This window comes from Gobio gobio (assembly GCF_949357685.1).
Source record: "Gobio gobio genome assembly, chromosome: 5".
Taxonomy (NCBI): Eukaryota; Metazoa; Chordata; class Actinopteri; order Cypriniformes; family Gobionidae; genus Gobio; species Gobio gobio.
In genome coordinates, this window is record NC_137101.1 from 10,767,642 (window position 1) to 10,781,694 (window position 14,053).

At 40.2% G+C, this 14,053-nt stretch overlaps 1 protein-coding gene across 1 annotated transcript in view; it reads left to right on the plus strand.

Annotated features, from left to right (window-relative positions):
* LOC307126137 (uncharacterized protein) overlaps positions 1-6,071 on the plus strand; it is a 42,884-nt gene extending 36,813 nt beyond the window's left edge. The window contains exon 3 of the mRNA XM_079816531.1: positions 1,954-6,071. Coding sequence (XP_079672657.1) covers positions 4,834-5,895 — 1,062 coding nt within the window. The 5' untranslated portion in view covers positions 1,954-4,833 and the 3' untranslated portion in view covers positions 5,896-6,071. The remainder of the gene's footprint in view (positions 1-1,953) is intronic.
* Positions 6,072-14,053: the final 7,982 nt, after the last annotated feature.

The window sequence follows — 14,053 nt, forward strand, 5'->3', positions numbered from 1 at the left end:
ATATATATATGCATACAGTATACCCACATTATTAGTATACACACACCACTGTTCAACGTTTTAATTATGTTAGTATTTCACAATATAAATGCAAAAATTTGACCAGTACTATGTGCGTGTATTTATACATGTCGCTTTAATATTTCTATTTCAAAAGTGACAATAAATTGGAGATGTGAATACCCGAACTGTGGGTATAAACTGTATAGTTATTTTTCACCCGTAGTATATATGCTGAACTATACAGCTGGTGTCTGAATGGAAATGTGGGTATTGACACTTGGCCCTGTGCCATTCTATAATAGTCAGCTGTGCTGTTGTTTTGAATGGGTTTTTTTTTTTTTTTTTTTTGCATTGGATCTGTCATTATCCATCTATCACGTCTCTGGTATTGAGGGGAGGTTTCACCTTCACAGTGAATACTCAAGGAGTCTATTTTAGTTTGATATTGCACACACCAACTGAGATATAAACCACAGATTTTCTCTTGCTGCCAACCTTCAACCTCCTTTTTTCTGTGCTTCATGTGACCAACATAAATGTGTATGAAATTAATAGCTCATATGTATTGCAGTATATGCTGTATCATAATTTGTACTCTTTGCACAAGATTATGTTTACACCTCAATGCCTTTTCAGTACGAGAATTTCCATTAAAAATGCATTGTTTTCAGCTGAAATTGTCAGTTGAAAGCCGTAATAACGTGACATGAAATTTTAACATCTGACAATAAAAAAAAACCCTCTGGAAAGGTTTATTAAAAATTCACAATGTATAGACCTGTGTGCTTCACTGTTACCACCAAAGAATATTATTTGCTGGTAGATGCCATGCTGCATGGACATCATATTTCCTATGATCAGGTTTTCTCCAGTATTTTTATTAAAATACTTTTATTCAGCATTAAATTTCTCAATGGAGATGGTAAAGACATTTAATGTTTTACAAAAAAATCTGTTGTAACATTTTAAATGTCTTTACAATCACTTTTTAAACCAAAATATTATTTTCTCTCTCTTTAAAAAATAGAAAATGCAGTTATTTTAAGCTTTCCATTAATCAACACCTCAACTGTTTTCAAATTGATAAGATATGACTGTGCGACCATTTGTAAATTAAATATGCCTGGATTCTCATGTCATCCGCTTTCAGTTAATTTTAGCTGTAAATAAAAAGCTTATTATGCTGCTTGATATTGCAAACCGGTATTTCTTACCATATAGTTTTAATGTATTGTCATAAAAATACAAAGAGACTGGTTTGTCCCGTTTGCACTTTGCTATTCTTCTAGTTATTTACCTATATCAGCTAATGGATCGGAAGTCTCGCACATTCACAGAAAGTAGCCTACTTCCACATTGCAAAATAAGGACCTGTTAGCTTTATTCTTATCACAGGAAAACAAAATGTTTGCTGGTAGATGCCGTACTTCATTTGCGCCATATTTCCAAAGCGACTATGATCAGGTTTTCTCCAGTATTTTCTATTCCAACATCTGCTTCAAAGCCTCAAGGTTAGATTTGCCTCTAGGGTGTCCGGGATTGTTCACAGCATATGTTGTTTATGAGCGGCTTCAAAACCAGCTGCCCTTTCCCTGGAACAAAGCCGTAAAGTTTAGGGATTCAGTTTTGATCAGAGATACAGAAATGTCAAAGGCAACCGTGCACAACTGTATTGCAACAACGTCGTTGGGCCGTTATTTATGACTCGCTCCCTTTGGAAAATATTTCCAGAGAATAACGTATGCGTTTCTGTATAAAGCGAGGCACGTTGCATAATGGCCATATTGTAAACGGCCTCCTGTTTGCCTTCAAAGCAATTTCAAGACAAAATGATGGACTGTGCTGGTCTTTAAACTACTGTCAGATAACTGTAAACACTGCGGCCTGTGGGACATAAGGAACATGTTTCTAATATACTGTATGCCAATTTGACTTTCTTTTCCTCCCAAGGACAGACTACCACCTGCTGAAAAAAAATCCTATTTTATGCGCATGTTTATGGACACCTGGACTCGGGAGACAAGCTTGATTGATGGCTGAGAGCTCTAGGGAAAAAGCCGCCCTACCCACAGACACGCCTCTGGATCCATTTATCACAATCACTCTCAGAGAGAAAGATGGAGGCGCTGGCAAAAAAAAGAGAGATGGTACTCTACGGACAAAACCGCGACTGGTCGGCAGGCGTGCATCACAGAGGGAGGCTGGGAGATAATTGGACAGTTGGTTGGAGAATACACTCCATCGGAAAGACAGTTTGGACAGGGGACACGGATGGACAGATGGATGGAGAGGAACACTTGCAGACAAAGAGCATCAGAAGGGCTGGAAGGCTGCGACGTCACTCCCTGGAGAGATGGAGGAGTCCGTTACTTTGGGTAACGGTGACCTGCGGCCTCCCAGATTCTCTCTTCTTTTCTCCCTCTCATGTTCAGATGTCGTTTATGAAGGTGAGCTGGACGCTTCCCAACGCGTAGGATCAGTTTGATGGTTTTGTCTCTTGGACATCCCGATCGTTTGAAATGCAATTATGCTAATGGAAGTGGAGTTGAGGGTCAGCGCGGCACTACTCCGCGAACGCTCTTCACCATTGGAGTAATGAGGCTTAAAAGCACATCATCCCTGCTCTTTAATAGATGTGAGATGGACGGTTAGGAAGGCCTGCATTGGACAAAGAGCTCTTGAAAATGTTTACCAGTCAGAGGTCTATCTGGGATGAGAGAGAGGTCAAATACACACTCCTTCTCTCTCACTTGTACTGTCCCTTTTTAGAATAAGTGTACTAAAAAGGCATATGTTTGTTTAAATTGTTGTTCCCACCTCATATATTTAAATTTTTCAGGGGAGTCAATCTGGCATATGATCAAATATTTTAACATAGACACAATTACATACTTCATGTTAAATCGTGACATTTTCCACACTTTTCACACTTCAGTTTTTCCTCCTAAAGTCCATGCAGAATATTGCGGATGGTTTCGTGCACAAAAACAGCTGTAATTTAGAGTTACATGATCTCACTTATTCATTTATAGTATCATTGTCAGTATCATTGTTACTTTTACTAGTTTAATTTTCTAGCTGTAGTTTATTTAATTTTTATTTCAGTCTTTGTATTTTAGGGTTGCCAAAGTTAATGGGTTTAACACTTTAAATTTCTAAATTTAAATCTTTAATGCTGGCAGATTGTAAAGGTTTCACGCTTTATAATACACCATGTATCAAAAACGAACAATCATTTGTGGCAGTTATTTTTGTAGTTATTGTAGTTTATTGTAGTTTGAGTGTTTACAAGTTATGTTGGAAACAGAAGAAATGAGTGAAAAATGACTTTGTGATAGAAATTTTGGCCACGCTTTATCTTAAACTACTATGCACTTCCATCAAAAAATAAGTATAATGTACTTATTGTGTTTATGTTGTATTGCATAACACATTTGCTCCTATTGAGGTCAGATACGGGTTAAGGTTAGAGACAGGTCTTGTATGGTTAGGTTTGGAAACTTTAGTTTTAACAAGCTAATTCAATAAATGCCACCTTGCTAATGTGTTACACAATGCTTTGGTAGCATTAGCACTTGAATGAGGACAGCAATATAATACATTTATCATATATCTGTTCTCATGCTCCACTGGTCATCATGATGGTAGTCCTACAAAAAACCCAACATAACAGAAACTCTTCTAATCTAACAAAACATTAAACACTACTAAATCATTTTGAGCGTTAGGGTTTACAGTGTACAAAAAATTTGAGATTACATGATATTTTTAAAGCAGCAATAGGTAACTTTTCAACCTTTATAATATATTTTCAAACCTCTTGTGATGATACATCGACTTACAATAGGTTGAATGACACGTCTGCCATAGCCTGACGGGGTCTGTATCGTTTTTAATCGTACTTTTAAACTTCGGGTTTCGGGTAGTAACCCGAGAAAAAAAAGAACTACAAAATTCGACTGCTTTACGGCATATACGTCACTTCCACCACCACCCCCACTTCCTTAAATTCGGACATGCGAGCCAAACTATCATTTGTTTGCCGAATGTTATAGTCATGGCCGAAGCAGCACAGTAAAATAAGGAAGCAAAGGTTTTGTCGGAGGAAAGCAAAAAGAGGAAACGAGAGAGTGATCAGATTAAAGGCTGGACGAGGATCAACATTGGGCCAGTGTTTGCTCGTTGGCGTGAGCTGAAGGAGGAGGGGCTACATTCTTGCAAGTAAATACATAAGACGTACAAAATCATATTTTAGGATACCTAACATGTCTGTGATATTGGTTTATTTGTCTTGCCTCAAGCTATAATGCAAATCGATTTTTCAAATTTGCAGATTCATCTATGGTAGCTTGATATTATAATATTGACGATATATGGTTATTACCTACCACTCAAACATTGAATTGAAGTATCATATAGATTTCGTAAAACGGTAACCAATAGACTAGGCTACTATAATGACGCTGGCTTGTAAACGTTAGCATCGCGATCATTTGGCGTTTGAAAAAAATAAAACCCATGAAATCCCGATTTCCCCGCATTCGTGGAGTGGGTACTGGTAAATAACAATTTGCCCTTTACCATCGGCCCCGCTGAGGAGGACAGTGTTACCAGTCCCACTCCACCACCGCCAGAGACCAGCCATCCGACCACGACTGGCACAAGGAAGTTGCCTGTGCCCGCCGCAGACTGTGGAGACCGGCCTGCCGCAATCGACGTGCCCGAACCCAGGCAGAGGTTGAGAGGAGTCATCGCCCCGGAGCCCGGACCACAGCAAGTGTCTGACAAGTGCATGAGCCGGCAACATCCTGCGTCGTGGAGGGAGTCCTCATGGAGCTTGAGGGCAGGGAAGGGAGCCCTGCCCACCACCCTGCCGCGGTGGAGAAAACAAGGACCTCTGGCGGCTATATCGAAGAACTTAAGGACATTTTTGAGGTGGACCTGATTTACTTTTTTGGAGAGGTTTTTCCTGTGCCCCCTGTCTCTCCAGCGACCCCTCTATCTCCAGCGACCCCTGTATCTCCAGAGTCTTCTGAACTCCCACCCAGCCTCCCTCTCCCACCTCCTCAGTCACCCAGTTCCTCAGCCCTGGCTACACTGCTGTCCTTCAGCCTCTCTGCTCCGCCCAAATGCAGTGTGTACTCGCCTCGGGTCTTCAGTCCTGCAGTTCCACCTAACTCAGAGGATCCCCTGTCGTCACCGCCAGTCTCTTCACCCTACACTTCACCGCGGCCCGTCGACACTACGACTTCGCCATGGCTCCTCCCTCCCTCGGCTCAACCGGACACCTTCGCCATATGGCTTCCCCGGGCTCCCTCGTCTCTCCGGCTCCGCCTCGGTCAGTCGTTGACCTGCCTGCACCTTCGGCTTCGTCTGGCTCCTCCTTCCCCTCTGCTCCGCCTTCATCCTCGGCCCCACCGGCTCAGCCTCTGTCCTGTGGTCATCCGGCTCCACCTTGGACGCTCGTCGCCACGGCTCCACCTCGGTCTCCTGGGTCTCCGGTCTCACCCGGGCTCATCGACCCAGCTGCTCCTCCAGTGTCTCCATCGGTGGCTGCTTCCTCGTCGGTCGTCCCCAGGGTGCCTTCCACCGAGTCGTCGACACCATGGGGCCTCGTCCTGGCTGGTCTCTGGTGCACCATCTGGCTCCTGCTCCAGGCTCCCCACTGGCTCCTCCTTCCGCATCCCTATGGACTTGTTTTTTTTTTTTTTTTCACTGGTTTTCCTTGTTTTGGACTTTGTTTACACGCCCTCCTCCAGAGCCCCCTCCCACCCTCCTCTTTCGGACTGTTTTACGTCGCGAGGACGCACCTTCCGGGAGGGGGAGCTAATGTTACATGTATGCCCTGTCTGCCGTGTTCATTGTGCTTTTAGTTCAGTCCCTGTGACCTAGTTTCTCCCTGTCTGTATAATTAGTTATGTCTATCACCTGTGTCCTGTTAATCACCTCGTTAGCCCTGTGTATTTAGTTCTCAGTGTTTCTTCAGTGTTTATCCGTCGATGTTCATGTTAACTGGTGTTTCTGAGTGTTCCCTGTGAGTTAGTTTATTAAAGATTCCTGTTCCAAGTTCTCCTTCGCCTTTGTGAGTTTTGATACACCTAGTTTTGTAACATACTTACACATGCAGGTGTTTTTTAAAATATAAGGTCAATGTAAAAGCAGTTAATTTTATTAAATATTAATTATACATTAGTAAAAGACACCTAATATAAAGTCGGACCAAAATTTGGACATTAAAAAACACATTTTTTTTTTTTATCTACCTTACTGACAGCAGCAGAATACAGTTGCCAGTCCTATATTTGAGTCCGTAATACGGTTACCTTCTCACACAGTTCGGTATTTACGGGAGTGACAACTGCATTCTTCACACCTGTAAAATTTCAGAACTCAATTTAATGTTTTAGATCCAGTCACTGTTCTCCACCGGAGCTGCTCTTGTCAGTTTTGCTCCGCTCTCCACCAGATATAAACGCTGCTGTCGGTTAATGAAGATTTGACTGATGAACTCCGCTCGATTGGACTCTTGTCATGTCAAAAGTGATAAGACTCACACCTGTAAGTAAGTGCGGTTGTCGATCCCAAAAATGCGTTGCATTATGAATTTCAATCGGGGACATTCATAATGCAGCGCGGCACAAAATTGAGCTTGCATAACTAGAGGAGTATGTTTCAGGCCTTAACACTTTTATAAGTAAATCATGATTGGCTATCCCCATTTGTATGTGAAATGAACTACACCTGCACTATAACGCATGGAATTTGTTCCATATTTATACCAAAACAAATACATTAACTGGTCAATATAAACAGTGCCACATTTAAATTGAAGTTTTGCATTACATTGTTTTGCATTTCTTGAGCTCCAATAACGTTAATGCATTACTAATTTCTCTGTTTTTATAACCTGCATTATCTTGTGGTTTGATTAATTGGTTACAGTAAGTACGAGCGAACAAATATTTACTCGTCTCATTTCAGTGCTCTGCCCGCCTGTGGCCCAGTTTGGCTGTGCTGAGTCTCACAAAATACTGCTGCTCTGTATCGGAGTGTCAGTTCTTTAGAGATTAGCTGAAGCCTTCCTCTACATTACTCACACATCTAAAGTAGAGGAACCGGCCCCCTTAGGGCCCACTGTGCTCACACAGCGATAATTAGCTTCAAGTGTTCTATTCTGGGATAATAGAGCAGCGTGTCACACCAGACAAACCTCCACAGCCAGCCAAAACCGCACCCCCTATCGCTGTTTGAGTCCTAGCATGTTGAAATATATGGGTACAACACAGCAGGCTGCGTTTGAGCTCTTGGCGTCGGGTTTATCCTGTTAAGTCAACTGAGGTCTGTTCTGAAATTATGTTTAATTGTTCACCCCGAAGGATGTTAATTAAAGAATTTAATTTGATATGATATCCACAACCCTGAAGGCAGGCCAAAAGTCGGATGCTTGTGAATTTTCCTGCGAGAGAGGGAGGATGCTGCGGATAACGGTCCGATCGAATGGCATTCTAATGAGGCCTGAAAAGGCAGATGGCGTCAATTAAAAGACAGCGCTAGCTTTTGTCGTCGAATCAACAGCCTGACGATACTATGAGTGATGTTAGATCAGGATTTCGAAAAGTAATGTGATCGTCTTTGAAGGTTTACACGGAGTTACAGTAGATTTCTCCGTGAGTTGAAGTGGAGGAAGCTTGTGTGCCCTTGGTCAAGCTCTTTTGTTCAGTGTACCAAGAGCATGGTGCCATCTGGAGATGCGAGGACTAATCATTCGGGTGGCCAAAGCACAATCAGAATGATGATAATGATGATTCAATAGTTCAAACACAGTCTGGCTGTGATGAGAGCTTCTAAAGGCTCTCATAAATTCTTTGAGTGAATTTATGTTCAACCAACAAGCTACATTGAGTTAGAGTAACTTAATCATGTGTAGCATAAACGCAAATGTTTAAGTTGAAAGTAAAAAAAATTAAGTCCTAGAACCAATTAATCTTCTCTATTTCAGTTCAGATCAACATCTATCATAGCAAATGCTAACATAGCATTTAACTTGTATATTTAATGAACAAGTAAGATATTACTTGTCACTGGCATTAGCACAGTCATTGCATATATGTCAATGTAGTGTTTACCTTCATGTCTACTCTTCAGCACAATGCGAACCAAAAACTTCAACATTACAGAGACTCTGTTAAATGTCAAACATAACAGCTTTAAACACTAACAGGTCTTTCCCTTCACTAAAAACAAATAAATTAACACTTCATTTCAACCTTTATTCTCCTTATCCAGTCCTATGCATGCTGGGAACTAGAAATCCACTGCCTAATTTCATTAAGTTACTACCACCTAATTAAAAAAAGCCAATTAACGCAGAAATTTGAGTTTAAATTACAGACAATATTAAGTTGATGTAATGATCAACATTATTATGTCAACAGTACTCTACAAAAGAATGTTTGCAACGTAAATTAAAGCAATAACTTGCAACCATGCATTTATTTAAGTTGTGGTAACAGGTCCCAATTACTTTTTAGAGTGTCGTTTTTGTGGTGTGTTCTGCACCATCAGCTAGTTGGACATCGTCTGGGGTATTTTGTCCGATTTAGCATGTTGATTTGGTGTGCATCTGCGCTGTCGGTGAGAGGCAGAACTCTGATTGGCTGTTCCGCTTAGCGAAATAAAAGCGAAAGTGATGAAAGCAAGCAAAGAAGTCAAGACGCCACAGACAGAAGGTTGTATCCAGAAGGACAAGAATTTTGCATCATCTTACCTGCGCATTAAAATATGCAAATATTGTCATAACAACATGAGCTGCCTTTAAGGAAGAAAGTGATTAGCATGATTGATATTAAAAATGGTAAGCAAGCGCTGCATTGTTTACGGTTTGCATATCTGCAGCCCTAGTTTTGGTCTCCTTTTTGAACGATGAATATAGGCTATTGATACCCATTGATATAGATTGTTATTTCCTTACACACACACACCTGTAGTCCTTTTGGTGTGTTGAAGTTCAGCTTTTAGGCCCAGACGCAGCCGACGTGAGGCGCCATCTTTTGTCGTCACTAGTTATTTTATGTCTTTATGGTGTGTCACAGCCATAAGTTTCTGTCAACATGTCAACTAACTCCCATTAGAATATTAATATCTGCTAACTTGTGATAGTCCCCAAACAGACTCAAAGTAACTTTGCAACAAAGCTGTACTGCAAGCGACGTGACCTCTTTAGAGGGATTGTCATTACTTGCAATTTTAGTTTGGGAACAAACACTTGTCAAAAAACACTTTGAATAAAGATCTTTGCAAGCAAAGCATAGCACTGCTGTTCTGGAAGAGAGAGAGAGAGAGAGAGAGAGAGAGAGAGAGAGAGAGAGAGAGAGCGTGATAGTCAGAAAGCGACGTGTAAGTAACTATTCTGTCACTTTCCATTAAAAGTACCAACATAATATAATTACACTCAAATTATATCAAATGGTAAGTATGTCAAATTATAATTACATTTTAAGTATAATTAATTATAATGTTTCTTCACTTTTTACAAGCACGCTTTTTCAGACACCATCAGCCATAATGCTGAGGACATTGGAAGGACATCTCAAAGCGTGATGCTTTATGATGCTCGTGTCTTGATCTTTCTCTTCCTCTCTCCCTTTGTATTTTATATATAGGTGCATTGCATGTACTTCTGCCTCAGTGAAGACTTTGAGATGTGATCTAGTATTTGATGAGGGAAGCTGAGATAAAATCTTATTAGTGCAGTCGTCCTCACTTTACCCTCAATAGAAGTGACATTGCTGAGAGGAAGTGAATCGCGGGTCAGGAATTGGCCATTAAACCCCAGCAGCCAATGAGAAACGCCAATAAAGCAGCTTAACTTTACAAGAGTCAAGCTAACTTTTACACTCACTGACTAGGCGGAGGTAATGAGATCCAGAAACTTGGGTAACTGAAAAGCGCACTTAACTTGATTTCTTCTTACGTCACTTTCATCTCAGCTGTCTGTTCTGCTTGGCTTGGCTCGCTGATGGGAAGTTAGGCATTGTGGGTGGGCAGGATAAATTGCAATGCGAGAAATGAGTTGTCTTTTATTTCACTTTGATTCAATCGCCCATGGTGTCGCTGTGCTCATTTAATTTGGGGAAAAGTAACTTTATTTCTTACATCTTTAGAATGTTATTGTAGCTTCTCACGTGTAATTATGGTGCTAATAATTTACAGTTTACTTCAGTTGTCAACCAATATCCTCCCTCAGTTTCACAGACAAGAGGCTCAAGCTAGTCCCAGACTAAAATACATGTTTGAGCTTTTTTTTTCAAATAAAAGCAACTTGCATATCACTAAAGGTTCTCATAAATTCTTTGAGTGAATTTATGTCCAACCAACAAGCTACATTGAGTTAGAGGAACTTAATAATTTGTAGCATAAACGCAAATGTTTAAGTTGAAAGTCAAAAAAATTAAGTCCTAGAACCAATTCATCTTCTCTATTTCAGTTCAAATCAACAGCTATCATAGCACATGCTAACATAACATTTAACTTGTATATTTAATGAAAAAGTAAGATATTACTTGTCACTGGCATTAGCGCATTCATTGCTTATTTAAAGTCAATGTAGTGTTTACCTTCATGTATCTACTTTTCAGCACAATGCTAACCAAAAACTTAAACATTACAGAAACTCTGTTAAATGTCAAACATAACAGCATTAAACACTAACAGGTCTTTCCCTTCACTAAAAACAAATTAATTAACACTTCATTTCAACCTTTATTCTCCTTATCCAGTCCTATGCATGCTGGGAACTAGAAACCCACTGCCTGATTTCATTAAGTTACTACAACCTAATTAAAAAAGCCAATTAACGCAGAAATTTGAGTTTAAATTACAGACAATATTAAGTTGATGTAATGATAAAAATTATTACATTATTACACTAATACTGTATGTCAGTGCCATTGTTTTGTTTCAAGATACACACTATAATGTTGTTTTTTGAAAGACATGTTTATAAAAAGCTTCCTTAACGTCCTAATTGAACTAAGGCCTAAGCCTGGCTTATAATCTAAGCCCTGTCTATGAAACAGGGCCCTTGAGTTTAAGATTCTGATTTCTGAATTCAATTCCAGTTGAAAAGGTGAAGCTTTTGATGTCTATAATTTGTAATTAGCATAATCAATTTGCGGCAGACAAACGCAAGTGCCCTTCTGTGCATGTCAACTGTCATGGTATATTTGTTGTCAAACAGCTCAATAAAGTACCATATGAAACAAGGCCGGTAGGGAGAAATAGATTTAATCGAACTAGTTTGGATCAGGCAACCAAGTGTAAATTTACTAGACAAACACTTCAATAAAGTCTGTTTTTCATAAACTCTTGAAAATAAGGGTTCTTTGTTAGCATTGATGGTTTAATAAATCTCCATGGAATCTTTCCATTGCACAACGAGTTCTCTAGATTAAAAAGTTCTTTACACTAAGAAAATAATGCTCTCTGAAAGGTTATTTTGGGGAGGCAAAAACTGTTCTTTAATGGCATTGCTCCAAAAGCCCCTTTGAAACCTTTATTTTTAAGAATGTAATAGGTACAATGTTAAACAAGGCCGGTAGGGATGGAGTAGATGGAATTGAACTCTAGTTTGGATCAAGCAACCAAGTGTGAATTTACTAGACAATCTTTTGGGACTGGAAAGAATGATTTCCCTTTGCAGTAGACATATAAGGGGTATTATGACCATGGCGTCCTGGGTCAGGCTGAGGGCAGAGCGGTCGCCCAGGGAGGGATTTAGCCACAAGCTCTCTCTCTCCAGCCTGCCAAGAGCCAATGGGACTTCAATATTGGGCTTCAGCACAGCTGCAGAGTGCTGAACTGCCGTTGAGAGCCCCCGAACGCTAATCCTGATGAAATCTCACTATATACTGGCAGATAAATATTCTGTAATTTAATACACATAGAGAACATGGCTGTACAAGCCCATTTAACCATGACTGATTGTTATGTTTCTGTGTCAAGAGCCATTTTCTTGTGTTACCCCCTTTATTATGTTTATGGTGAGGTAATGGACACTCAATTGCATTCGACACGGCATCATCAACGCCCAATATTACATTTGACACGCTGTAAATCAGAAAGCAACCTCCGACAAATGATGGCCATTTTCCCCATCTCCTCAACCTCCATCTCCATCTCATTTGTGATGACGAGTACGTTTAATTACCATGATTTACGACGCAGTGTAACTCAGTCGTCATCGAGGGGTGTAAAGTCATTAGAGGCGAAGCCGTTTGGAATGAGCTGTGACCGACTCAAGTGTTAAAACATAAACTAGCAATTAGAAAAAGATAACACATGACTCACAGGGAGCGCCAAGGAAGTCTCCAGCCATCTGGGACGAATGGGGCATTCGGGGACTGACCGTAGAGTTTGTGCTAAATCTGAAATGGTCCCCTCTGGGTTTTACGCTGGATTATGATGGTTTGTTTTTAGAGGGAAGCACCAGGCATGAGGAAATTGTGTGCTGAGTGTGTCTGGAGAAATGTGCATTTCATCTGATAAAGTGTTTTTTTTTTTTTTTTTACCAGATTGCATTAGTAATGCACTGTTGCTTATCCACCTTGGTGCTGGAGAATACAAACTCTCAAAGTGGAGGAATGGAAATGTAACACTTATATCATACACGTAGACAAATCACTGCTTAAACTCGATAGAATTCAGCTGTTTAAAGTTGTACTGTGCTTCTTCTTTTTTTCAGTTTTCCAAAACACTTCCCACTTCTGCCATTGTTCAAACAAACAGGTAGTCACGTTCCAAAATAACACCATCAGTTGGGCTAATGCTACTGTATTTTTTTCCCGATTCATGAATGAATCATTCAGAATTGTTTTGTGAACTGGATCAGATAATTCATTGAAAAGATCTGTCTCAAAAGAATGATTCATTCACAAATCAGAACATTGCATGCATGAGTCGTTTGGGCTAGAGTTTGAAAGCTTTGTTTCCCAATTGTTGTATTGCATTCTTCAGAATTTGTCACCTTGTGTTCCACAAAAGAAAGAAAGTCATAGAGGTTTGTAACTATATGAGTAAAAGTGATGACAGAATTATTATTTTTGGGTAACTGTTTCTTTAAGATGAAATAGAATAACATGCACACCATGCAGCCTTGCTAGTGAACTCCTTATTAAATACTTAAGGAATGAGTCCAAATAAAGTTAAAAATCTACGAGAAGCGCTATCACAAGACCATGGAGTGGGGAAAATTAACACTAAAACTAAGAAAAGAGAGCTTGCATCAAGCTCTTTGATTAGCACAACTAGCATGTAGCGCGTAGCTGATGAACTCTTCCAGCCGTGCTAGAAGCTACTGGGATTATCTTCACAGCTATTCTCTTAAAAGGAAGTGCTCACAATCTGATTTCCCATGTGTAACTGCTTAGTATTCCATCTGAGAAAGCCGTGGAGTTTTAATAAATGTGCATAGACCTATTCAAGCCTACTACCGAGATCTCTTTTTTATGTATCGATGGGGTTTTTCAAAAGTCAGTGCGCTGTGTCTTAATAGCTGCGGCTCCACTTCAGAGGTACTTCGGCAAAACCTTCTAGAATCTCTTAAGTCCCTTTTCCCTCGTGTTTGTTTTTAAGCATTGTTGCCGTCTTTGAGCGAGTTCCATGGATGTCGAGTTGATGGGATGAAAGGCCAAAACCTCAGAGAAGAGGGCTGTCTCATCCTTCAGCCCTGCAGCGATGGCTCAAAGGGGATTGTATCATTCATCTCCTAGACTTGACAACATTAATTTATCTGTCAGTCATTCCGGGAGCCCTGGCCACTTTGATGAACCCCCTGAGTCTCAAATCATTAAGGCAGTGTCACACTAAACTTTGCAGCATTTAGTGCATAACAAGAGGACATCTCTAAAGTAATTATCCTGGACAATGGCACTTTATCATGCCTTTATGCATTCAAGCATTCAAAAACATTTAGCAGAAGGGGTCTGAGGGCCCATCCCCTCACTATTCACTTTTCATTGATGTTAGATATATGGCAAATAAGTCAAACATT